The 26,543-nt window shown below is 45.4% G+C and overlaps 1 protein-coding gene across 1 annotated transcript in view; it reads right to left on the bottom strand.

Annotated features, from left to right (window-relative positions):
• The window catches only part of STXBP4 (syntaxin binding protein 4), a 775,907-nt gene that overhangs the window by 422,323 nt on the left and 327,041 nt on the right, over positions 1-26,543 (bottom strand). Inside the window, exons 9-10 of the mRNA XM_069654926.1 lie at positions 11,757-11,878; positions 1,370-1,459 (exon numbers count right to left, since the gene is read on the bottom strand). Of these exons, the coding sequence (XP_069511027.1) occupies positions 1,370-1,459; positions 11,757-11,878 (212 nt within the window). The remainder of the gene's footprint in view (positions 1-1,369; positions 1,460-11,756; positions 11,879-26,543) is intronic.

The following is a 26,543-nucleotide window of genomic DNA, read 5'->3' as shown; positions in this document are numbered from 1 at the left end:
GAGATTGGAGGTGGATGAAAGTAAAGAAGAGCATAAATAAGCCCATTCAGAGAGGAACAGGGTGGTGGTGCCTGGAGGCCGGTAAATGGTAGCAATGGTCAGGGTGGAGATGGGAGAGATGACCAATTTGCAAACCAGGCTTTCAAAGGAAGGGTAGTGCTGTGTGGGTAAGATAGAAGCAGAAACCCACTCAGGGAAGATTAAGGCAACCCTCCTCCCGCCAGTGCGGTGGAATCGAGGCTTGGAGAGGATTTTGAAACCATCAGGGAGGAGGGAGTCAAAATTAGTGACTGAGCTGGTATTGAACCATGTCTCAGTATGAGCGAGAATGTCGAAATCAATGTCTTCAAGAAGGAGGCAGATGTCAGCAGAGTGTTTGTTGGCTGAGCGGGGGTTAAGAGTTGCCAGTTGGAGGAGGTCTCTGCCTTTTGTGAGGTAGTGTACATGGGCATGGTACACCAGTCAGAGGAGGGAGAGGGAGAGTGGTAGGGGGGGATGCAGTAGAAGGAAGGAAGTTAATAAGAGAAGGCAGAATCCAGTCAAACAGGAGGGGGTTGGGACCCTAAACCAGGATAGTGCCTGTGTAACAGACATTAAGAAGCAACGTGAAGATGAAGTCTGCCAAGAGAACTTCCCACTTTGTGCCACCATTAATAGTAGAGGAGAGAGAGTTGAGATGGGATGGGGGTACATAGATCTGGAGAGGAGATAGAGAAGAGGATATCAGTGAAAACCTCTCGAGGAAGCGCTGACGTAGGTGTCTATGATGGGAAGTCCAAGGTTTGCACTCAAGATGTCTTTTTTTGTGCTTTTTTCTACCAGACTTCCTGAGCGAGAGGGAGGGGGGGGGGGGTGGGTGATAGTGTAGCAGTTAGCTAAAATAGGAGAGATGAAGAGAGCCATAGGGGCAGCAGATGACAGTCGAGGAATGCAAGAAGAGTGGCTGCACCACACAGTTATAGCTAAACTCACCAGATGGCCTAGTTGAAGTAGTCACAATGGCAAAAACGCAATCCAGAAAGGAATAGAGTATCAAGGGACAAGAGGTACACAGATGTAAAAGGTACGCACAGCCCAAAATCGAATTTTGGTAAAAAGGCACTAATGCAATGCAAGAGAGGTGCACAGATGGTACAGCAACACACAGCCTATTTATAACACAGCTAATCGACAGCTAATCGACTCCTTTTCTTTCAATTGACTTCGACCTGTAATAATATCTAATCTTTATACTCCAATGGGTCCAGAACACTGCAGACTGATATTTGGGGATGAGAGACTCGCCAACCTGGAAAGCTCTGCACTGCTTCCTGTATGTATCACAAATCATTAATAAGATCGCATAAGTGACATTTCATGAAAGTCGTACCTTCAGTTTATTTATTTCTCTTAAGGCTTCATTTCGTTCACTTTTCAGACGTTCAATATCATCTGGATCTGGCAAATTATTGCTCGGATGCTTGGGTGAACAAAATAAATACAAAATGTTATATGTTTACAAACTGTAAAACATGCTTGCAATACAATGTTTCAAGGTGTTTAGTCAACGTACACTGTGCTATGGCTGAAGCAGTTATTTCCAGACAGTTTAACAAGAGGGATAGCCCTTGCTGTGGAAGGGTAAGGGGCTAGAGAGTTATATGAAACAAAAGGGGTAGCTCCTTCCACTAATCTAGTTAGAGACAGTACATTACTGTTTGTATGTCTACTTAATTTGTCAAACAAGTTATACAAAATGCTTCTAAAGTCAGTTCAGCATCCCTTGACTAGACAGTTCAAAGGTGGACTCAATCCGTACAGGACTGCAGGTGATACAGACATGTAAGAAGTCATGCCTGTTAATGGAATAGCTTTCTTTCAGAGAAGCACTTCTTTAAGCAAAAAATACTGTTCTAAATGTCTCAAATCGTTTGAACAGCCATGGATCAAAACCAATACATCTCTGAGAAAACATACTCAATGTTGAAGTATCAATTTTGACGAGATATGTATTTAGGTGGCACTTGGTGAAAAACCATATGTGATTTAACAAAGGGAGAGTTTTACTAGTTAGAAACTAATCATATGGCATACCAAATGGGTGCTCTGAGGGTGCCACCACCTGTTAAGTGGTGTAGGACTGGAGGAGGAAATGGGCAGGATCCCTCAGGCTCCTCAGCCCATCAAATACCTAGGAAGAAAGAGCTTTCCAATTAAACATAAGACATCCTAAGACAGGGAAATAAGGGACTCAGACAGACGGAAGGACCTTGAAAGGGAAAAAGACCAAAAACCAGGGCTAGAGGCCAGAATTAATGGAAGCCATCTGTTTGCCAAGGAAATAGTCTTTGTGGGGAGAGAAGCAAAACCAAGCCCTAGGTCACCCTTCTACCATAGTCATAACCCCTTAAAGCCCCTGGTTCCCTTTATAAAGTGCAGTTTCTCTATACAACAGGCCCAGAACAATAGGATTTGTTCAAGCTGTGAACTTGACCCTTCCCCACTGACATCTTCATGAGCAAACACATGTGGGCAATTACTACCTGCCCAAGTACACAAACACCTGGAGCACAGGCACAGTAAACCTGCATTGAACAGCATTTGCTACCTTCTTCTTGTCACTTGCGTTGTTCACAAGAGACTCAAGCTGGTATAGGAAGAACTGGGAGGGATCTATAGCCGCTGCATCCTCCAATCTCCTTCCAACGAATAACAATGGTTTATAGGATAGGAACCAGCAAGCACTCCCCTCTGATAGACCCAAGCTTGCAGTGAGACGCTCATAGAATAACCAAATGACAACAAAGGAGGAGAAAAACGAACTGCAGCAGTTACTGGAAAAGAATAAGAGTTAAGATGGCAAGTACCCCTCTTGTAATTTCATTCCGCCTAGCCACATTGGCAGGCTTGGTCAATTCGCAACACCTGTAAAAGACAGTGAGTCCCTGCACACTTCGGTCCCCACACCACAGCTTTGAAGCTGAACATAACCTCTCTGTCTCTTTCAATAAATGACTCCTTAAAGATAGTAAACGCTCTTTCTTAAGGATGGCCAAAGTGTCTCTTTCAAGCAACCACTTCCCAAGGATACCAAGTATTTCTTTTTCAAGTAAGGACTTATTGGGGAGAACCTTCTGGTATACTCTACTGCCAGGAAGCTTTGAGTCGGATCATTAGATTCCCTGGTATAGTCCCCTGCCATGTATCTATCCACAATGTCTTACTCCTCTGTGTATTTCAAAAAGGATCACCTGGTATACCCTCCTGACAGGAATCCCTTCCTGGGGCTCGCAGATCTCCTGGTGTACTTCTCTGCCAGGTATCTTCTCCCCAAATTCTCACTGCCTGATGTTTTTATTTCACCGGGCTGCTTAACAAAGTTATCACTGTCTTTCAGCATATCACAGTTGTATTCCTTCACTGTATATACTTTCTTGGCTTGAGGCATTACTTGTTCCAACTTCTCCCAAATTGACATCTCATATGTGGAGACTTGTTCAGGTTTTGACTTTTAACTCCTTCACTAACAATATTTGCTCACACCTTCCCCATATTGACAACTCATACAAATTCTGTCTTTGTTTTCTATTTAATCAGCATTCACAATAAGTTCTTAATGGCTCATATGCCGGTCCGTATGCCCCGGGGTCCCCAACATCTCTGGGCAGACTCACCAGCGTCTGGTGGCACCTCCGACCCATGGCATGTAGCTGCAATGAAGCTTTCCCCTTGGATGGCGTTTTCCATTAAGCAGTTCTTCTTTCAGCTCTTCCGCTGGCTCTGTGTTCATCTGCCTGCAAGCCAGCTGCTTCTGGACTCGACCGGGCTGCCGGTAGCCTGTCTGTGGCTGCCGGTTCCCCAGCGGTCCCCTTACTGTGCATGTAGTGCCTTTTGTGACCTCGTGCCACTCTGGCAAGTGCTGCTTGCACGTTGCAGGCTGAAAGCACCTGCTATCTCCAGCACGGTCTATTCCCATGCTGTCACCTCTCCCGTGGATCTGCTTCCTTCTTTTTCCATTCGGCTTCTCTCTCTCTTGCCAACGCGGACACCATTTTTAAATGTCCAGCGCAGTTGGGTTTTATTACAACAACTAACCTGCATGTTCAGCTTAGTATTTCGCTTGATACACATTGACTCCTTTCCCCACTTCCTCTCCTAAGTACCTGAGGCTTTATAGGAGTTGTAGTCCATAGGATTTCTAGGATTTATAAAGTGATTTTGTTTGGGATCTTTGGGTAGCACAAAAACTTCAGACAAAAAGGGGTGTTAAGTGTGTGATAGTTACATATGATGTGTACATGGCATTCTGTCTATAATGTCTGAGAGGAAGGGGTTTTAGGGTTTCGTAACTGGCGGGATTTGTATAGTGACAACATGCCATCAGGAATTTAGGGATTATAGGGTCTTCTTAATTTAGAAGGGAAGAATACTGCATCCTTCTTGATGGGGTCACCACATCTCCCCGACAACCATCTCCTCCCATATGATCCTCCCTCATAATACCACCCCCAGCATCAAGATCAGGTAGCGGCTGCCGTACCCTGGCCACATGGGGGGAGATCCCCTGCTGGGGTTCAGTGATGACACCACAGGATTCATCACACCACTTAGTAAAACGTAACAGAATTAGGTTGAGAGCTGTGCACTCTTGGTTCTTCAAAATGGTATTTCCCCCTGTCCCAGGAGTCCTTCCTGGGTCTTATGATGAATCTGGTCAATTCGCCCCTTCTCCCCAGAGGAGAGCAACTCCTTGTGAGGTTAGGGGAATCTGCCCCCTCTGCAAATCCCTCCCTAGTGGTTTGGGCAAACGGGATGTCACTGGGAGTGACTGCGTTTTGTGGGTCTTTCTCCTCTGTATATCAAACGGGGGAAAAACACAAGTGTATGAGAATTGGAGACAGTGAACAGGGCAAAGGCCCTATGTGAATCAGGTGGAAGTGAATGAGAACATTTAATTTGTATGCAAGATAAAGCAACTGGCAGAATTGTGAGAATTTAAACAGTGTGAGTAGGCCAGTGCCAACACAACACCAGAAAACTTGAGAACAATCCTCATAGAGAGCCACCAGACTCCGGGGTATTAGCGAACCAGAGACTTGTTTTGCAAGTAACTTTTTACACGAGAAAGAATATGGAAAATTGATTTTAACGGTTTTGAACTGTTGAAAAAGTTCCAATGCTGGGCCAGGCAGAAGCCTAAGTTAGAGACTGTGCTTTGGTCTCCAAGTGGCAGGTCAAGTATATAGTTAGGATTTGAATGGAAGACTTTTTGATGGAATTTGACAAGCGCCATTATTTTTTAGTTTATAGGTAGGGAATTTCACCCGTAGAAATAGGTCAAGATTGGTGTTTTCCTTTTATGTAAATAAAACCTGGTAAATCATGGCACTAAGTCGTCCGACTCCTTCTGGCTCGCCACAGTCAGCATTCAATGGTTAGAAGTAAACAACAGTTCCACTGAAAAAATAAAACAGTTCTTGGCAGTCTATCAATGCTCCTCGAAATTCCCCGAAGTTCGAACAAAGTCTCAAGTCCCTGAAAAAACGAATTGTCAACATTTATTTGGGTGGAGTGGATAGTTTCCTTTTTCTTTTCCACCAACTTGGTCGATCTTTCCCACACTTCGACCAACTTTCAGGTGTCTCCATGCTCCTGTGATATGTGTTTTTTTTACTTTGCAGATTGTGCCCTTGTGACCCTTTTGGGGGCCCCTGGCCCAATATATCAGTTAGTTTGTTAGGGTTCCTGCACTCCCTCTCTGCTTCTGGCTCTCTTTTCTTTCTTGGGTCCCTGTGACCCTTCTGCAGATTTATGCTACTCAAGTTTCACAGGCTCTTGTAACGCTTTGACTTGTCTTGTTCTCTCTTGTCACTCTGCTTACTATGCCCCTGTGGCTTGTTTAGGGTCCACTGCCTCAATATCTCACTTAGTTATTTATGGTTGCTATAACCACTCTCTGCTCTGGTTCTCTTGGGTCCCTGTGATCCTTCTCAAGGTTTATGCTGTTCGGGTTTCTCGGTCTCCCGTAATACTTTCCCTTGTCTCACTTTCTCTTCTCTCAGGTCCCTGTGACCCTTGAATGGGGCTAGGATAGTCCTTACCTCTTCCCACCTCATTTTTCTTCTCCCTCCGACCTGGGCAACCCACGTACCTGCTGCCTTGCGTGGTGTTGATCAAGTGAGGGTCAGTCTAGTAAGTGACAGCAGCATTCTCCATGCCTTGCCGTTCTTCAACTCTGGAGTCTAGTGGTCTTCGCTTTCTGCTCGTCTCGATTCTCTCAGTCTCTCTCTTGTTGGCTCGCGGTCTGAGAGCGGAGCACCCAGTCCTTCATCCTTGAACTCAGCATCTGTTTGTGGGCTAGGGGCCCACCACGTCCTGTACCTGGTCGCGCCTCCAGGTCTGGTTTACTCATGGCAGCCTCTGTCTCTCCGGCCTTGCATGCTTCCTTGTTTTGCATACAGTGTCTATCTCTGGCGTGCTCCTCTTTCGTGCTCCAGCTGGCTCCGCTGGTCTATGCAGTTCCTCCCCTTGCTGGTGTTCTCATGTCTGAGGCTCCCCTCAGCATTGGGTTTCGTGTCCTCATTCAATGGTTGATGGCCCTTTATTCTTACTCCGGTATTCAGAAAGGGCGCATTGTTCAGCGCAGATTGTCAAGCATGTGGAAAGTTGTGTATTACCATCAGCCAAACACTTAGTTGTATTGTCAGTATTACCTTGGGCCAAACATGAGATTATTGTTAATGTTACCTTGAGACAAACATATCAGTGTATTATCAGCATAACCTTGTCTATAGGGAGCTTCCCATGGGAGTGCAAGTCTGTGTCCCCTAAAGGGGAGTCACTCCCAGTGAGGTCCCCCTTTCCCAAATCCCTATGAGGGTTTTTCTGAGCGGGATTGCACTGCTAGCTTCAAAGGGGGTGGCTCTCCCTAGGGAAGAAGGGACAAATTCCCCAGATTTGTCACACTCCCCAGCCACTGCTTCTTACATCGCTATCCAGTCACCAGACCTCTCCAAAGTTGTGTCTCTTGCAACCCAGACTCAAAAAGTGGAGTTGGGCCCATTTTGTGTTCCCTCCACTCTCTTGGTGGGCCTTGCTCGGAGGGTCTGCAACGTTTAATAGTGAATGTGTAAGCCCAGGAATTACTTAAATTCCCAGAGTACCCCTTGGACTACTTTGGGCAGGGTCGGTTTCTGGCCATGCCTGGGCCTGTTTTGAAGAAAATAAATAGAAAAAAAGATCTTTTTTTTTTCAATTTTTTTTTTCTTCTTCCAAACAGTCTTTCATCCAGTCTTTATCAACATTAGGTCGATAAATGAGTACCAACATAGGTTGTGTGATATTGTATGAATATTTGTTCTATAAAAAAGAGCTTAAGCATAAGTGCTATACAATAACATATCATTTGGCCTTGGACGTCTGCTTGGAATCACAGTAATTTAGTATACTTAGGAACAATGCTATTTGATGCCACTTCCTGTTTTGTCAAGGGGTGAAAGGTTGTGTTTCATCACTTCCTGGGATGTCACTTTGGGGTGGGGTCAAATGACATCAATCCCGGTGATGTCATCAGAGGTCAAGGGTCATGACGCGAGAGGTCAGCCACTTTTTTGAGGCGAGGGGCGGGCCACTTTTTTTTGGGTGACTGGGCCTATTTCTTGTCCCAGTCCGACCCTGTCTTTGGGCTCAGGTGCCTGGAGCCAAACATATACTTGACTTAGCCGCAATCTTGTATTTTAGAATAGTTCCTGTGAACCTCGCCAAAGCTGTCTGGACGGAGATGTGAGTTTTTCATTGTGAGAGTAACTGACAGAAAACATTCCGAGTATGCTTTATACATTTTGACCACTTGGTAGTGCTGTAGGAGTGAGGAGTCTGATACTTTGTTTCCCAAGGAGACGATTTTGTTGCTGGGGAATACGGATGTTGTAATGATGCCTTCTGCTTCAATGCCTTTGCATTCAGGAAGTCACAGGCTGGAAACAATGTATATGCAGAACCCTGTTGCTCACCATAGGTTCTATACAAAACTGCTTTTAGGTGCCGGGTGAACCGGAAACAATAGCACTCATGCTACTTTAAATACGTTGGAAGGGAAAGTTATTCTTTTCAGCATGTCAAATTTGGGTCTGGCGCAAGCTTTAGGCTCTCCTCAACGGAGATGGGTATTACAGGGGTTTAGAAAGATTCCCAGCCTAGAGGGCCACCCTAAAGTCACAGGCCAGTGAGGGGAGGGAGGGACTGGACCTCTCAACCTGGCCTGTGCTGATGCAATATAACAGTTTCCTACGACGGGCAGAAGACCAGGGCCAAGTGGCCAGGGCATACTTCCTCTGCTTCCTCCGGGTCCAACATCCAATGGCACGGGTTGGCAACTGGGTCATCGAGTCACTGCCTTGGTAATTCCCAGAACCAGGCAGGAACTTTGTCACAGGGAGTAGAAAGTGGAGGAGAAAAGCTACAAGAAGAGTCTGGAAAGCTGTAGATAGGAGTAGAAAGCAGAAGAGGTGGAGACGAGCAGAGTGACCTAGAGATGTGACTAGAGAACACAGGAAGGGTCATCCCGCTTCGAAGAATTGACCTTCCAGCAGGGAGCAGGGGCACTGGAGGAAAGGAGGCTGCCCTGTAGTCTTGAAAGAGTCCTCACTATTCCCCAGACTATGTCCTCTCTCCCAGGGTTCCATCTGTGTCGCTCTTATTCTCGATATGACTGCCCCGTATAAATTCCCTACAGACAAGGACTCTTTCTTTCTGCAGCGTCCTCTGCTTCCTGTGCATCCTCCTTTGTACTCAGCCTATGGGTGTCTCTCCCAGCCTCCTGCCTCATGCTCAACCTAGGATCTAGAGGTTCTACTCCAGTCTCCTGTTTCCATCTCAGTCTTTTTGCCACTCCAGGCACCCCCAAATGGTTCCATGTCTTAAAATCGCAGCAGAAAGGGCTGTGAATACAAAATATTGCGGCAAAAAGGCTGTGGTTTTGCCGCCAAAATCATGTAAAGGATAAGGGGGACACCCCCGCAACCTCTGGACCCATTATACCATTTAAGGGAAGCGGGGGACACCCCCGCAACTTTTCTCCCCTTAAATGGTATAATGGGGTACACCATTACCGGGTCAAACCACTGCACTTTTGCCACGATTTTATTTACCGGCAACATTTTTGCTGCGATTTTATTACCTGATACCCCCCAAATGAGCTCTTGCTCCTAGCACTTTGTGCCGAATGTTTGTCGTCCTGATCAATCCTTTCCAGCCTACTTTAGGCTAATTTTAGCAAAGTGAGTTTTACACATAGAGTTTGGCACCCCAAAGATTTCCGTATGTGTTGTTCCCTCTTCCTCCATCCCCCTCCTGCAGATGTGTTAATCGAGTATAGTGCTGTACAAAGAACATATTGTGCAATAAGCTAGCAGTTTTTCCCAAATTACCTGGATTCAACCTACCACCACCTATTAACCTAACTAGTCAACTGCAGTTCAGGAAAGGGGTTGCATATCTATGTCGAGTAGCAGAACAATCGGCTAAGGGGAGCCCATTCTCCACAAAATTCATCGTTATAGGGTAGTTGGCAGGGCCCAAATACTGCTCAGGCAGCAACCGCTGGGCTGTTTTCTTACCAGGGACCCTACATACTGAAGAACACCCTAACTTGGATGTATCATCTGGGTCACCCACTTAATCCTACCATAGAAGTGTGTGGCCATACAGGCTTTAGAGGCCTTCCAGTGCAGACATTTGGATGCCCTGGTGCATATATTGTTGGTCTTCAGCCTCAAAGATTCCCTCCCATCTCCTCACTCTCAATGCTCTGTGTTGGCTATACAAGCAACAAGCATATTCTGATCTTATGTGGCGACAGTCCTGTAACACACATGGCCACATATACAGGATCCCTCAGCTCGGCAGCAACTGCACTCTCAGACAATATATTACAACATAATATCAGAATATTACACTATTCCCTCCCATTGAACCAGCCTCTTAGTAGGTAGTCCTGCAAGTATAGAACTCTGATGGCAGCTCATGCTCCCAATTTCTCTTGACATGGTTGTCCACTCATTTGCAACTTACACACTCCACTCTGATCTTTCCCACCTCGGACAATTGGCTGGGCAATCCCAGATGTATGTGCCTGGAGTCTGTCAGATTACGACGACAACTAACAGACAATACTCTGGGCATCAAGCGAATGCTTGCGCACATAATGCACAACCTAAATTTGCTTCTAGCAGAAGTTTGTCAAACGTGTCCCTGGTTCCCGTTTTAATGTCTACTGACACATTCATGCAATTTACTTTTAGGCACATAATGATCTCTATTTGGATAGGCCTTACTTCATGCCAAACACTTCCTCTTGCTTATAAAATATTTCTTTAATCAATCATAGTTTTTTTAAAGAATTATTTTAATTCATTCATCATTTTTTTCACTTTTTCATTGTTTCCCACACCATGACCCCTTGCACTTTTGTGCATGAACAAATATACATATGTGACATTTATAACTGAATCAACTTCCAACAAAAAAACATAAGATTTATTTATTTTTTGTCTACACCAGTTTATGTTTGGTAACCTTGTCACCTCAGGGTTATTCAGCCTTACAGCCCGATGACTCGTTTCAGTACTTCCCTTAGGTACTCGAAACCATCCACAGGTATATGCACTTTTGCAGGAGAAATATGATATTGCACCTTTTTGATCAGTACTATGTGTTGATCATTCTAAAATAACTGTATAGGTATGCAAACTATTGCAAACTCCATCCCTACCCCCTCATTCCCTTTCTTGCCAATTCAAATATTTTTTGTGCGTTTAGCTTTCTCCCCTTTACTTTTCTCTACAGCCCTTTTCTATTCTCTCACAGAGCAAGGCTCTAATACAGTGGTCCCTACACGGAGGTATGCCAAACTTCCTCCTTGACGCAACCTTGACTTGTCAACAGAAACTCTCAAAATTACGACTTGAACTTTGACATGAATACTGGCAAGCAGGTATTTTATTGTGGGTATTTATTGACCCCCAACCTGGTTTTGTGAAGCAACAGTGTGCTGTACAACAATGGGATGATAGGAATACAGGTAAGTAAGCACATACAATCTAGAGACAGGAGCAGTAATTAGGGGTGAGGTGGGGTCAGCTAGCAGGTGGGAGTGTCCAGAAATCAAAACAAATCACTGCGCTCAGCACCTCTTAGGAGTTCCACCATGTCCCAGGTGGATGTAACACTGCATCATCAGGTCCCTGTAGTTCCAAGTAATTGCGTGGATAACACATGATCAAAAGGCATGAAAAGCAATCAGTATATGGCCATATTCCAACTTCCTATCAGCTAGAGCTTTCTGAGGACAAATACAAAATATTGATCTATTATCGGACCAAAGCTGCGTTTGCCCCATTGAACTATTCAGCCAAATAGCATTAAAGACAGCTAATTAATGCATTCTTGCATGTTTTTTTTATTAAATTAATGTAGTACAATGTTCTTTGTTTGCAAAATGTTACTATTGGTATGCTTAATAGCAGTGCAGCCTTGGCCTTTAAAATGGATCCACAGTATCCATGTAGAAGCAACTTTCAATAAGGTAGGGGGTGGGGTGTTAGACAACAATAAGGATGTTGAGTCATTTTTCTAAGTAATAAAGCTCTGAAAATGCTAATACAACAAATCTAACGTTGCTCGAAATAAAATGGTGCCAACATACTGTGAATAATTTCAAAATAAGACATAATTACACTTTTAGTAGGACATGCTGCCAAGTGTAGAATAAACATTACCGGAGATGACTGCGACTCTAGTAAATTATTCATTTCATGGGCTCCAAACATCATGGACCCGGAGTCAATTCCGCCTTCATCCAGTTGCAGGTTGAACACTTTGCGGGCTGCCTGTATGAAGTCTAAAACAGAATTTTTTCCAAAATGTAATTGAAAAATTAGGAAATAAAAAAATTGGTTAATGTGTATTATTTATTAAAACAATACATTTCTCTTTCTTCAGAAGGTGGGATAGAGGTCTCCCTACTGACGAAACACAGTAAATATAACCAAATGCAGAAACTATGGGTTGCTTTATAGGTAAAGCACTGTATTTGTTAAAGGCATATGAAGAATAATAATAAAGGTTAAAAAAAATCAAAATGTTATGGCTTCACTTTACAACTCTAATTGTGGGGTATGAAACTCTCCTTGATGGGCTGACCTACACGCAAATATGCTGCCTATATTCAGGGCAGCCATGACAGCCAATACATTTATATTGAGGACATGGAAATCACCATATGTCAGGAAGGAAGGATGGGCCCAGGGTCTCTGGTGTTTTAAATGCGAAGACGAGGGAACAGTGAACTATTCAACAAGATACATTCATTTAATCTTGATTAAATGATACAAGGAGTTTGCCGTAGAAAAGGGGAGGATATCCGAAGGAAGGAATGAAGAGGCCAGGTACCAACTAAGTAAGAATTTACAAAAAAGCACTGTTATGTCTAAGTGCCTAGCTATATTAGAAACGTGGTCTACGCTATATGGAGAATGTCATTTCTTAGGAGAATGTAGTGTATGACCTGGGTTGGGGAGGAAGAGTAAAATAAACTACACATTTTGAACACAAATGTTCCCCTTGAATTTTGCTCTACACTGGTAAGTACATATCAGTGTTTTGGATTGACATATGTGGTAGTGTGCAGTCTCCAGGCTAGACTAATAAAGAAAGAAAGAAGTGAACAACATGGTAGCTTGAGCAGAGCTGGAGGATTCCAATTACATGATTACTGAATGATCAACAACATTGGTGCATACCAAGAAACCAGATAGTCATACAGCAACAGCCAACCACCTCTCTGGATCCCTTATGGACACACTCTAGCTCTAACCAGTGCGCACAACCACAACCCACCCCAACATCACAAACACTAGCACACACCCAAGGCACTGAGTCTTAACCAAACCCGGATTGAACTTTGGCAATGTTCTGAGTATTTGGTAGCAAGACACAGGCCTCCCGTACCAACTCCCACATGCAAAACAACGCTCACAGGCACCCGTTTCTCCTGGTTCTGAACCTATCCTCTTATCCTATCCTCACTAGCCGACCCAGGCCCTCTCTCTTGCAGAGCCACGAGAGCGCCAGGAGACTGCCCATGGGTGGTAGCGTGCTCGGTATATATCCACATAACATTCATTTCCTATGGACTATTTGTTCGCTTTTGTATTAGTCCGTAACCCAGACCCTAACATTTTATATTTGTCGTCTCTTTAATTAGTCCAAAACACTTTTTTCCAGTTTGCAATTGGGAAGTACTCTGCTATAGGAACTGGACTGCGCATGTGCGCCAGAACTTCAGACTTTTGGACTATGGCCAGTAGATTGTACCGGCACAAACTGGTCTGAACAATAGATTGCTCGTTAAGACTGCAAGTGCTCACGGGTGCAGTGGCCCTATGCCCTTCACCTGAGGAGGTGAGACAGGAAGTCCTACAAGGCGGCCATGTTGAATTATCATGCAAGAAGGTCTAATCTATAACTTCTCGTACTTTCAATGGTCAGGTGGCCATTATGCTATAAAAGATACGGGTCTGGAAGTTGGCTTGGGTTCATCAGGAGAGAACAAGTGAATATGTGATATGCTCTCTGTTTGTCTTGCAAGCAAACTAATATATAATCCTTTGTTTTACCATCACTGAAAAAATCTAGAGAGTCGTATTACTACAACAAATCCAAACACATGTTAAATACAAACATTTTGGTGCTGTTTAGAACTGCTCCCAATATCCATTGACACAAGGGATACATTTTAAAGCGAAATGGGTAGCTACACCTCCTATCGAAAACTGCAGTGCTTAAGAAGACAGGACTCTGGTTTGCCAGAGATTGCCTCTTCTCTCGAGGCACTACCCTATATGTTCTAGTGCACTAAAACTTCCCAAGAGCAATTCAAAGCCCTTCAGTTTAACAAATCTTTGAACTCACCTAGCATTTTCCTGTTTGTTACTCGAGTGCTGCTATGTTGGTGCTGGGCGGATGAGGGGAAGCTAGAGACTGCCTTTGTAGGTTGTACTATCTGTGGCTGGCCAGGAATCTGTCAGTTAGAAATAGAGACGCATGGGAGAGAAGTCCAACAGGGGTGCTTATCTGTGGAAGACGAAGGGAGCTGACGCTACCAGATTGACTATTTACCGGAACACCATCATGGCGCCTTTCGGTCCGAAAGCACCAAGGACCGCCCTCATCCTATTCCCCAGATCTTGAAGTCTGCTGACAGACACATTGCAACTGGCAGTAGACGGGTACACTAAAGGATTTCAGTGAGAAAAGAGGAGAGTGGCAATCAAAATATATGTATTGGGATCAAGGTTTTCTTTCTTTGTTTTTAATACACGTGGCTGAATGCAATTGACTGGGCTATTATTTTACCAGTATTGACTCAGACTTTCTTCTGAATTTGGTAGAACAACCCAAGGTTGGTAGAACAACCTGAGCCGCGCCTGTCCCAGTAACACCATCACACCTGCACTGAATTCACACACCACCCCGGCCAAGACCTCAATCTAGCCCTCACCAACACCTGCTCTCTGACCGCGCACACCTTAGATATCCATGACCTCTTAATCACAAACAATCTAGATGCACTTGCCATCACTGAAACCTGGCTATATGTAGCTTCAGAGCCCTTGTTATCACTTGCATTCCGCACAGGTTACACCATCTACATACGTTACAGACCTAATTCAAGAGGTAGTGGTGTGGCCTTTATTGTAAAGGACTACCATATCATCAGATAAGTACCCTTGACACTTGCCAATAACTGTGACATTCTTGCCCTTAAATGGACCACCTCAGCCACTTATACGATCTCCATTCACCTCGTCTATCGACCACCAGGCCCCACCCTCACCTTTGAGGAAGACTTACTCCTCTGAAGACTTACACCTCCTAAGCTGCAATCTCAAGCCTTCATCTCAAGCGCTTCTCCTAGGGGACCTGAATTTAGGCTTCAACAACCTCACAGACCTACCAGCTTCCTCACTAGCCACAGCCCTTTCCTCCCTCGGCTTCAACCAATGAGTCCACAATCCCACTCACAACGAGGACGTACATTGGACTGGCTGGCTGACACAAATTGTTGCATCGGCGTCAAAACAAACTCACCATGCCCACGCCTACCATTACGTCATCACCTTCTCATTCCAAGCAAGACAACCCGCCAGACCCCCCCACCAGTCCCACCCCGTCCACCTTTGCCTGCAGCTTACAAAAATGTACCAAGGAAAACCTTACCCCTTACCTCAATATCCTCAATCCTGACTGCCTAGAGATCACAGACCCAGTGTCCCTAGCACAACATTACTCCACCACCCTCCCCAACGCCATCAACAACATTACACCCCTTGCTGCCAAAATAGCTAAACCAACAATCCACATTAACGCCTGGTACACCCGAGAGCTCGCCTCTCTCAGGGCTGAAAAAAGACAAGCATAGTCTAACTGGAAAAAGTGAAACTTTGTTTGAAAAGTGAACTTTCCAAAAGTGTTTTCACCATCATTGCGAATACAATTTAAAAAGCCACCATGAAAGCCTCCTCCCTCAACACAAGAAGCACCAATGCCAGCTCCGACATAAAAAGGATTTATTCTCCATCCTTAAAGAATTGGAAACTCCAGCCCCTCAAGCCTCCCCGATCCACAAGGACTCTGCTGTGTAATACCATACAGAACGCCCTTCCGATGAAAATTGAGTTTGTAAAAGAAAAATTCCAGGCAAAAAAACCTGCATCAGGCAACAAACCCTATGCACGCCTACAGTCCACATTCCCGATACTCCTCTGCTCAACTTCAACAAAGTTACTACCCAGCTAACTGTCAGAATCCAACAAAGTCTAAAGCCCTCTAGTTGCAAAGGGGATATTTGCTCAGAGCCATTAATCAAAGACTGTGCTTTTAGCCTCCTTTATCACACCCTTCATCAACGCCTCCTTTAACACAGGTATAGTACACACGTACCTCAAACAAGCCTGGGTCCTTCCTTTACTAAAGAAACCTATGCTTGATCCCACCACTGCCAACAACTATCAGCCTATTACCACGGTCCCCTTCCTCTTTAAAATCCACGACAGTGCTGCCTACTTATAAATTCAATCTCATCTAGAAACAAACAAAATTCTAGGCACCCACCAATCGGGTTTCTGCCCCGCCCATGGTACTGAGTCTGCTCTCCTCGACTTAAAAATCCAGTTAGAAGCCACAAGAGAAGGCAAAATGGCCATGCTTCTTCTTGACTTGTCTGCAGCCTTCAACCTAGTCGATCACAACATCCTATGTCACCATATTACCTATTCCTCTGCATTCTCCCCAAAAGCTGCCGCCTGGATAGCATCCTTCCTCCAACGGAGAGTGATGAAAGTCTGAAAATGCTTGCGCCACACCCTCCCATATCAGCTGCGGAATCCCTCACAGTTCCTGTTTCTCGCTCACGCTCTATAACATTTTCACTAAGCCCCTCTTCGACCACCTGGACTCAGTCGGCATAGCTTACATTAGCTATGCCGACGATACGCATATTCTCCTCCCACTCACTGGATCATACCTTGAAGACTCCTCCACTCTCAGCACAATCTACGCCACTGTTCAAGCATGGATGGCGACTCATGGCCTCTGTCTCAATGATGAGAAAACCGAGCTTCTCATTGTTGGGCCAACAGCTGCCCTAAAAAGCCTGGACCCTCAATATGCCACCTTCAACATCGACGGATCCTGGGTCCGTGTCTCACACTCTGTAAAAACTCTAGGAGTCCAACTCGATGCAAGACTCCCCCTAACTCGGAAAGTAAATGCCATCTCCTCCGCAGCAGCCAAATCAATGAAACTGCGTAATGCCACCAGGCCCTTCCTATCCAGTGATAACTGCCTAACAATTGCCCGGGTGGTGGTCGGCGCAAGGCTAGACTATTGCAACATGCTCTTCGCCTGCACATCCACACGCAACATAAAAACTATCCAGAACAATGCCCTACGCGCTACCCTCAATATCCCAAGATCCGAACACATCTCAGCTGCCTGCAGAGCTGCTCACTGGCTACTAATTAATGAAAGAATCATATTCATCACCCACAAGTGTATCGCCAATGTAGCCCCACTCTACTTAGTTCAGAACATAGCCAAAGTTCTATCCGGTAAGCTCACTAGTATCCCCTACTCCCACAGGTTGTTTCAACCTAAGTTCAAATGCACTAAACATGGAGAATCCAGCTTCCCAGTATCCTTGCTGCCAAATACTGAAACTCCCTCCCACCCGCCTTGAGAGCGGACGAATCCTACTGGGTCTTCCGCAAGGCACTGAAGACATGGCTATTCGCCTAGCACAAATTATTCCTACTCCGATTGACCACCAATGCTGTATACTTGCAACTGTACCTGAAAAATTAATGTAATGAAACAATGCATCTGCATTTATATCTTCATCCTCTACGGGTCACATGTAACTGTTAAAAGCGCCCTGATGCCTACGGGTTTGCGCGCGCTATACAAAAAAAAAAGTAAGTGATGAAGACTTTGTTAGGTGATTGCATCTCAATACGTTCAGTAAGGACACATTAAACAGTCCTAAGGTACTGTTTACCAGTCTTTGGAGCTTGAAAGGTAAAGGGTACAGTCATTGATTTAAAGAACCAGCTCTGTTTTGGTTAATTGGTGGTGTGATGAATCCAGTGGAGTCATCACTGATTTCCCGATGGTAACCTCCTCCCATGCAGCAAGTGCACAGCAGCTGCTACCTGATCCTGTCCGTGAAGGCGGTCATGTGAGGGAGGATGACATGGGAGGAGACTGCCTCCGGGGAGATGACATGGCTCCATCGGGGGAGACAGGACATCCATAATTTTCCCTTGAAAATAACCTCATGGCCTATTGTCATGCATCTACTCCTTTTCTTATGAAGAACAGGGAAACCCCTTTCGCCAATCTATGAACAAGACCTCCACATTTGGTGGACCTTGCCAATCTGATGAGATCACCTTTTTCAATTCCACTTGTCAATCAATCAGAAATGACTTGCCATCAAAACCTTTTAAAAATGTTTATTCAAATTCCATAAGTCAATTTTCAACAATGGACTTCGGTTCCCAGAATCCTCGGAATACTGGGACGAAGAAGAGAGATGGAGCAATGTGCAAGCTCAGCAAGCACTCTAGTGTTTCCTGGCAAACACCTGTGCCCAGACAATGTAAGCAACCCAAACAGAGAATCAATTACAGCTGCTGTGGTGACTGATGAGAGAGGTCCACACCCCTCTACGAGAAGCAGAGAACCGGAGAGCTCGGACCGCCGTGGAGGAGCCAGGCAGCTCACCGACCAAGAAGAAAGAAGTTGCTGAGCCAAGAGACACTGTTGTGAAACCAGATTGTATGGAGAAGCCTTGGTTTGTTATCATTAGAGAATCATTACCCATTATTAGAGAATTATTACTCATTTAGGTATTTAGTTATCCAACATTCTGATTAGTAGTGACATGAAGTAGTGACATTAGCTTATCCACATATATGTAGCCATTTGCATTTGCTATGCAATGAGGCTTGTTATATTTGAAGTGCCATGTAGAGACACACGTTATATTTGTAGAGACATGTAGACACATGTAGAGATATGTTGTTATGTATTATGTATGCATTAGAGAGACACGCATGAGTATGCATTGAGTCTGCATTATGTATGGTGCTTAAGTTTGCGAGAGAGAGAGTAAACGCTATAGAAAGCATGAGGCCTATGGCATTTTGAAGCCATTCCATTGAGACAGAAGAGAAGCGCCAAAGACTGCGAAAGATGTTATGAGTTACAGTGAAAGATTGGAATGCGTAAACAGTTTCTTAGCAGACAGAGATTAGACGTGACTTTTGCCTTGGTAGAGACATGGAGAAGGAGGCTTTATCAGCCCTGGGCTGGTGTTCGCAGACAGACAAGGTGGGGGCCATGCAGGGAGTGCTTTGACTCACAGAGACATGCAAGAAGAGAGGGATTTCAATGGAGTGAATGGAGAAATATGAGGAGATGGTAGGATGGTGAACGCAGACAGAAGAAGACCATGTTATAGATATGATGTAGAAATGTCACAATGACAAGAACATGCAGTGATTGAGCAGAACAAGGCACGAATCACAGACTTTTAGGCACTGCTCAGATTTAGAAATGCTGACAGACAGAGAGGCATTTAAGCTTAGAGAGACATGTAACCATGGATATGTATGTACGTCATTGGATAGTATAATGAGAGGTGAGGCTTTGGGAGATGGAGTTGGAAATGGAGTTCTAGTTGGAGATCTAGTTCTAGATGGAGTTTTGGATGGAGCCGCTCTCTGAGATGCAAGAGAGATGTTTGGCAGTGGCATAGGAAAGACATTTGGATGACTCTGAGAGAGGAAGCATTGGGGAAGCATTCTGATGCGAGCTGGTGAGATCGATATGGCAGAGAGAGGCCCCGACTGACTGGTTGGTTGCAGAGGTAGCTGGAGAGGAGGGACAGAGGGGAGTATCGATCTGAATAAGACACATGCATGGGGAATTAGGACAGACACTCACACAGAGCTTTGGCTGACATGATAGAAGGGGTAATCAGACAGGGATTGTTTTAGAGAGAGAGTGTGAAGTGTGGTGTGGATTGGAGAGGAATGGTGTGTATTGGAGCTGCAATTAGACTGCTTGCATTAGAAGCCTGTAAGGCTTATAGTTATTGCATTGCATTTGTTATGCTCACCTGGTTTCCGCTGGGGTGTTGGGGCGCGGTTGGAGCCCTCCCTGGACCTGGCTCCCGTGGATCAGCTCTCTGCCCCAGCCACTGCGTTACTGAGGACCCTGGATACCGGCTCTGCTCTTGGGAGAGGATGAGAGACTGTGAAAATGGCGTGGGGACGTGGGGATTCCCCTCAACCCTTTCTTGCCAGAAGGTTGTGAGCAAGAGTTTGCCCATGCAGGCTCACCTGTTTTAATTGAAGGATGAGCTCTCCGTCCTGCTTTTGTCCAGCAGCGGCGCTTTAGATGGACCTAGTTGCGTCACTGGTCCTTGGCGTGAAGGTCCAGACCGGCAGCAACCATTCCGTTTTGAAGGTAAGTTTTGAAACTATGATTATTGTTTGTATTGCTTGTATTAATCTTCCTCCATGATTATTGTCCGTAACCGTATATTGTCCTTTCTCTCTTCGTTAGGTATGAAGATGACCCAGGAATGTGTGATGACAAAGTCTACTCCGGAGAAGCAACCAGAGGTAATTGGCCTCCACTTGAAGCTCGCTGCTTATAGTATGAAAGTCTAGGCAAGAGCTAACCTTGAGTTTCCTTTCCCTTTGCAGGTGCAGCTGATCAGTGCTTGATGGGCGGTTTCCAAATTCCTACAGGCGGCCGGAGATGAAGATTCTCGAAGATGGTATGTCGGAAGAAGATTCCGTGTTGATGGAAGTTCGGGACTGGTAGGATGACGGGCGGCACCCGCGAGGGGCTGCAGATCCAGGAATCACGTATGTGCATGGAGGCAGTTATATGAAGCATTTGCATACTGGGTTTGTGAGAAGAAATGAGATGGTGAAAATATTTGATTTGAATAGTAATAGCATTTGTAATGGCATTTTTGGCAGAATTGGTAACAGCAGTACTTTGCGTATGTGTGAAAGTGAAAATATTGTTTTGTCTATCGACATAGAAACTTGGATAGCATTGAAGGAGAAGGGAAGGAATGTTTATTGAATCTGAATTGCATTGCAAATGCGGGAAGCAGAGTCCATTTGAATGAAATCGATTTGTTTTGTCAACATTTAGTTATTCAGCGTTGTATTTGTATTTTTGTATTTTATTTATTTCTATAGTGCACCAGGCGCTTAACTTAGTTACAACAAGATGAAAGCATGACAAGGCAATGTGACAGAGTATTACAGGATTATTACAGGAAGATTTACAAAATTTACAAAATATACATTCAAACGAATATCGATAAGGCAGTGATTTACAGGATAGTTAATAAGGGATGCAGAGTAGGTCAAAGTGCAAGTAGGGCAGTAAGCTGGTGTTAGCAGTCTTGGGCGGATAGCCAAGCTTTGGTAAGGTATTTGAATTTCAGGAAGGAAGGTTCTGCTCTAAGGTCATTGGGGAGTGAGTTCCAAAGTTTGGCTGCCAGGATGGGGAAGCTGGTTCCACCAGATCTTTGGAGATTAAAACGCGGGATGTCAAGGCAGTTGGCTTGGGCCGCTCTGCGAGGTCTGGTGGAATTGTGGAAAGAGAATCTGTTTGCCAGGTAGCGAGGGGCTTGGTTGTGGAGGCATTTGTGTGTGAGAGCCAAGGACTTCAAGGAGATGCGATGTGGTATAGAGAGCCAGTGCAGGTTGCGCCTGGTGTCAGATATATGCTGGCGCCTAGGAATGTTAAGGGCCGCTCTGATCGCATTGTTTTGGACAATTTGTAGCTTGTTTAAGTTGCGGAGATTAGTACCTAGATAGAGGGCATTACAGTAGTCGACCTTGGATAGTACAAGGGTCCTGGCCAAGGTTACGCAGTTGGCAGTGGTTAGGAACGGGCGACAGGCGGTGATGAGCTTGCAAGTATGCGCTGCTGCAGATGAGACTGCGTTGGATTGTCTAGTCAAGGGTAGGGTTGAGTCGATGTAAATCCCTAGGGTTTTCGTGTCCTTAGCAATCGGGATGGTGTTCCCATCAATGGTGAAAGACTTGAAGGCAGGGTCAAGTTTAGTGAGTTTTTGTGGTGAACCAAGAATGAGGAGCTCTGTCTTTTCATCATTTAGGCAGAGGCCGTGTTGGGCCATCCACGCTTGGATGACCTGGTAGATGGCGTTGATGGCAAGGGAGTCAGTTGTGTAGTCTCCTGTGATGGGGATTAGTATCTGTGTGTCGTCAGCGTAATTGGTATACGTGACGCCCAAATGGTCCAAAATATCAAAAAGGGGTTTGGTAAACACGTTATATAACGTGGGCGAGACACAGGACCCTTGAGGCACACCACAAGAGACCGGAGCGGGTGGTGCGGCCGCAAGTGGGGAGAACACGCGCATTGATCTATTATCCAGGAAGGATCTGATCCAAGTGGCGGCATTTTCTGAGAAGTGTGCGGCTGATTTGAGGTGATGGCAGAGAATTTTGTGATTGACAAGATCAAAAGCAGCAGAGAGGTCCAGGAGAAGTAATAACGCCAGTTTGCCTTTGTCTTTGAGATCTTCGATCTGCGTTTTTAAATCAATAAGGGCGGTCTCAGTGCCATGGCGAGGCCGGAAGCCTGATTGCCTGAGTCCCAGAAGTTTATTTGATTCAAGGTATTCCTGAATTTGTAGGTAGGCCGCGCGGTCAAGGATTTTTAGTAAAAAAGGTACAGTGGTAATTGGTCTGTAGTTTGTGGGTATGCTGGGATCCAGGGTAGGTTTTTTCAGAAGCGGGATGACCCATGCATCCTTAAGATTGTCCGGTACAATCCCAGAGCTAAAGGAGGAGTTGATGAGCGTAGTGATGAATGGTGCTAGGTCGTGAGCAGCTTCCTTAATAATAGGTGCAGGACAAAGGTCACCCTGACAATTGGACGGTTTAAGGCTAGTGATAATCTTTTCCACTTCGAGAATGGAGAGTGGAGAGAAGCTAAAAGGAGTCAGAGAGTCTGTGATAGAGAGGTTTATGGTAGGTATAGGGATCTGTAGAGGGTTGGATTGAAGGCTAGATTGTTTGTTGTTGATTTTAATTTGGAGAGTGGCAATCTTACCTAAGAGAGCTTCTTGGATTTTGGAGCACCAGGTGCTATCTTTGGTACATGTGTCAGGTGGAGTAACAGGAGTTTCAAGTTCTTTTAGGATTTTAAACAATTCTTTGGTGTTAGATTTGGCTTGCTCGATGCGTTTGTTATATGTGTCTTTTTTTGCCTGGAATATAGCTTCCTTGTAGTTAAGGGTGGCCAGGAGTACGCGTGATTTGTTAGCTAGAGAGTGATTGCTTCTCCAGTGGGATTCTGCAATTCGTTTTTCTTTGCGTAGTGCTCTGAGATGGGGTGTAAACCAAGAGTTTAGGTGGGCTCGAGGTTTAGATTTTCTCAGTTTCGAGGGTGCAATGGTGTCTAAGGCTGTAAGCATGGCCCGGTTGAATGTGTCGACCAGGGCCGTAGGGTCAGAGCATGAGGGATCCCGAACATTGAGAGCTGGAAGGAGGAGGGGGAGGAGTCTATCGCAGGTAATGTTGCGTTTGTTACGGGTGGCCATAGCCGGGGCAATGTTGTGAGGGAGACTGATAGGTTTGGACTCAATATTGAATGTAATTAAGTTGTGGTCTGTCCAGGCGCACTGTTGGTTAGAGGTGATGTTGATGGGACAGTTGAGGGCGGCTAGCCAGTCAAGGGTTCTGCCCTTGTTGTGGGTAGGTTGGTTTAGGAACTGAGTGAATCCAGCATTAGTGAGGATGTTGTCAATAGACGAAGCAGCAGTGTCCTTGGGGTCGTGGAGGCCTAAGTTGAAATCCCCCAGTATCATGACCTGGGAGATAGCTTTGGTGTTGTGTGTGAAGATGTTAATGAATACATTATGTTGAAAGGTGAGTCTGTGGCTAGAACACATGAAAATGACACAGAGAGCAATGCTTTTGCAGGACATGGAGTGCAATTGAAGAACAAGTTACTTACCAAACTGGTAACGTTCTTTCGATGGGATGTTCCTCCGACGTATTCGTTATCTTTGATGTTATCCATTCCAGCTTGCTGGCCTCAGAATTTATTTTCAGTAGAGGGCGCTGCGCGTCGACGTCCTTCGCGTCGGTGTCCCTCGACGGCCTCCGTATCGGCGCCGGCGTCATCATGATTATAAATAGACTTGCGCAGCGTCCGTTGCTCAGTTCCGTTTTGAAGTTCATATTTTCTTTGCATTAATTGGTTAGTGGCCTTGAAGGAGCGTAAGCTGCAACAAGGGAAGCTTTACTGCAGGGATGGATGGGAGGGGCGATAAGTAATACGTCGGAGGAACATCCCATCGAAAGAACGTTACCAGTTTGGTAAGTAACTTGTTCTTCGAAGGGATTGTGTCCTCCGACGTATTCCTTATCTTTGATAGACTCCCATAGCAGTAGTATAAAGAGGAGGTGGGAGTAAAGATGAAATATTTCCCTTTAAAGATGTACAGAATGCAACACAGCTTTCCCAAATCTTGTCCCCTGGCTAGAGGAGGAATCTAGGCTGTAAAATCTGGTAAAAGTATGTGCGGACGACCATGTGGCAGCCGCACATATAACTTTAATTGGGACCCCTCTTTGGAGAGCCAAAGAGGCTGCAATACCCCTGGTTGAATGAGCCCTAAGATGTTGAGGGGGTTCTTTTCCTGCTAATTTGTAGCATTCTAGAATGGTTAAAATGATCCATCTTGAAATAGTCTGTTTTGTGATTGGCAATCCTAATTTATGCCCTGCATATCCTACAAACAATTGGTCTGCTTGTCTTATCCTAGCAAATCTGCTAATATAAAAACTCAAAGCACGCCTTGGATCCAGACTGTGTAATCTCTCTTCCTCTTTCCCTGGATGGGAGGAAGATAGAACGAAGGTAAGGTTATTTTTTGGGTAATATAGAATTCAGAGACCACCTTTGGGAGAAAATTGGGCTTCACTTGTAAGACAACATTGTCTTTATGAAAGATTGTATGAGGCGGTTTGCAAGTTAGAGCTTGTAGCTCGCTCTCTCTTCTAGCCGAAGTTAAGGCCACTAGAAAGACTGTTTTAAGAGTGAGAAACCTTAGTGAACAAGAATTAAGTGGTTCAAAAGGAGTACCCATCAGAAACTTTAAGACAAAATTTAGGTCCCACAAAGGAACCTGAAACGGTTTTGGTGGATAGACATTAGTTAATACTTTCTGAAATTGGATTACTACAGGTAGTTTGAAATATGAAGGCTCCTCAGCAGTACGCTTAAAGATAGACAGCGCTGCGAGGTCGCCCTTGATCGTACCAATTTGGAGACCTGAATTTGCTAGGTAAAGCAAGAAAGATAACACCAGTGGTGTATTACATGAAACGGGTTCAATATTCTTTTCTCTACACCAGCTGCAAAATCTGTTCCAACGGCAGCGGTATAAAGTCTTTGTTGCTAGCCTTCTAGCTGAAAGCAACACCTCCATGACGTCATCCGGCATATCCCAATCTTTGTATCTCGACCTTTCAGAAACCAAGCGTGAAGGTTGAGGGTTCTGATGTCTGGATGGAGAACCTGACCTCCCTTCTGCGAGAGAAGACCTTCTCTTTGCGGAAGACGAATTGGAGGACAGATGGACATGTCTAGAAGGTCCGGGTACCACGTTCTCCTGGACCAATCAGGGGCAATTAGTATCATGGCTTTCTGGAATTTTCTCAACCTCCTGATCATTTGAGGAATGACAGGGATTGATGGAAAACGCGTACAGAAGTGGAAACTCCCAGTCCACTAGGAACGCATCCCCTAGAGCTCCTCTCGGGGGAAATTCCCGTGAACAAAACTGATTGCACTTCCTGTTGATGCTGGTGGCGAACAGATCCACTTGAGGGGTTCCCCAAAGGGTGAAGATCTCTTGAAGGACTTCCTGAGCCAGCTCCCACTCGAGGGAGACTGTGCTCTGCCTGCTCAGAGCGTCCGCCGTCAAGTTCTCTTCTCCGGCTAGGTTAACTGCCGATAGAGAGATTCCTTCCTGAATTGCCCAAAACCAGAGCTGCATTGCCTCTCTGCACAGTGGCAGTGACCCTACGCCTCCTCTTTTGTTGAGGTAGTGCATGGCCACTGTATTGTCCGTCATTATCAGGACATTCTTTCCCTGTACCGATGACAGAAAAGCTTTCAGCGCTAGCCTGATTGCTCTCAGCTCCAACAGGTTGATGTGTAGTCTGGACTCTGATGGAGACCAATGACCGATGATGGTCAAGTCATTGGCATGGGCTCCCCACCCCGTGAGTGAGGCATCCGTGACTACTGTTATCTCCGGCCATGGTTGCCAAAACCGTTCTCCCTTCAAGATGTTCTCCCGACAGGCCCACCACTGAAGGTCTCGAGCTACTCTGTCCGGGACTTGTAGGAGATCTGACATTCTTGCGACCACTGGGTTCTTAGTGCCCACTGGAGGGATCTCATTCTCAGGCAAGCCTCTGGCACTAGGAAGATGAAGGATGCCATGAGGCCTAGCAACTTCAAAAAGTCGAAGGCTGATGTTACGCTCACCTGGCTCCCACAGAGGCGTAGATCGGAACTGGACAGCTGCGGTCTCCACCAATGTGACGCGTAGGGCCGAGATGACGGACTGGACTGGCCCACCTAGCTTTGTTTGCTTGGCCCGTAGGAATATTCTTCTGCAAATGGAGAAAGGGAATTAACCACCAGTGGAGTTGAGCATAAATCCTCCCACCCCCGCTGTTCTCCCCACAGATCACCTTTGATGTCCCCTCTTATAGTCTCACCTGATGGTTTGAAAAGATGAGCTCTCCATCCTGCTTTGAGCGCAGGGGCACGTTGATAACAAGTTGCTTCACTGGCTCGAAGGAATTGGTGAGTTCCAGAACAATATTGACTCCGAGATTCCCGGCAAGACGCCGTAA

This window comes from Ambystoma mexicanum, chromosome 3q (assembly GCF_040938575.1).
Source record: "Ambystoma mexicanum isolate Mex_15411 chromosome 3q, UKY_AmexF1_1, whole genome shotgun sequence".
NCBI classification, from domain to species: Eukaryota; Metazoa; Chordata; class Amphibia; order Caudata; family Ambystomatidae; genus Ambystoma; species Ambystoma mexicanum.
Note: the sequence above shows the minus strand (reverse complement) of the source record. Positions and strands in the feature narration are given on the sequence as shown.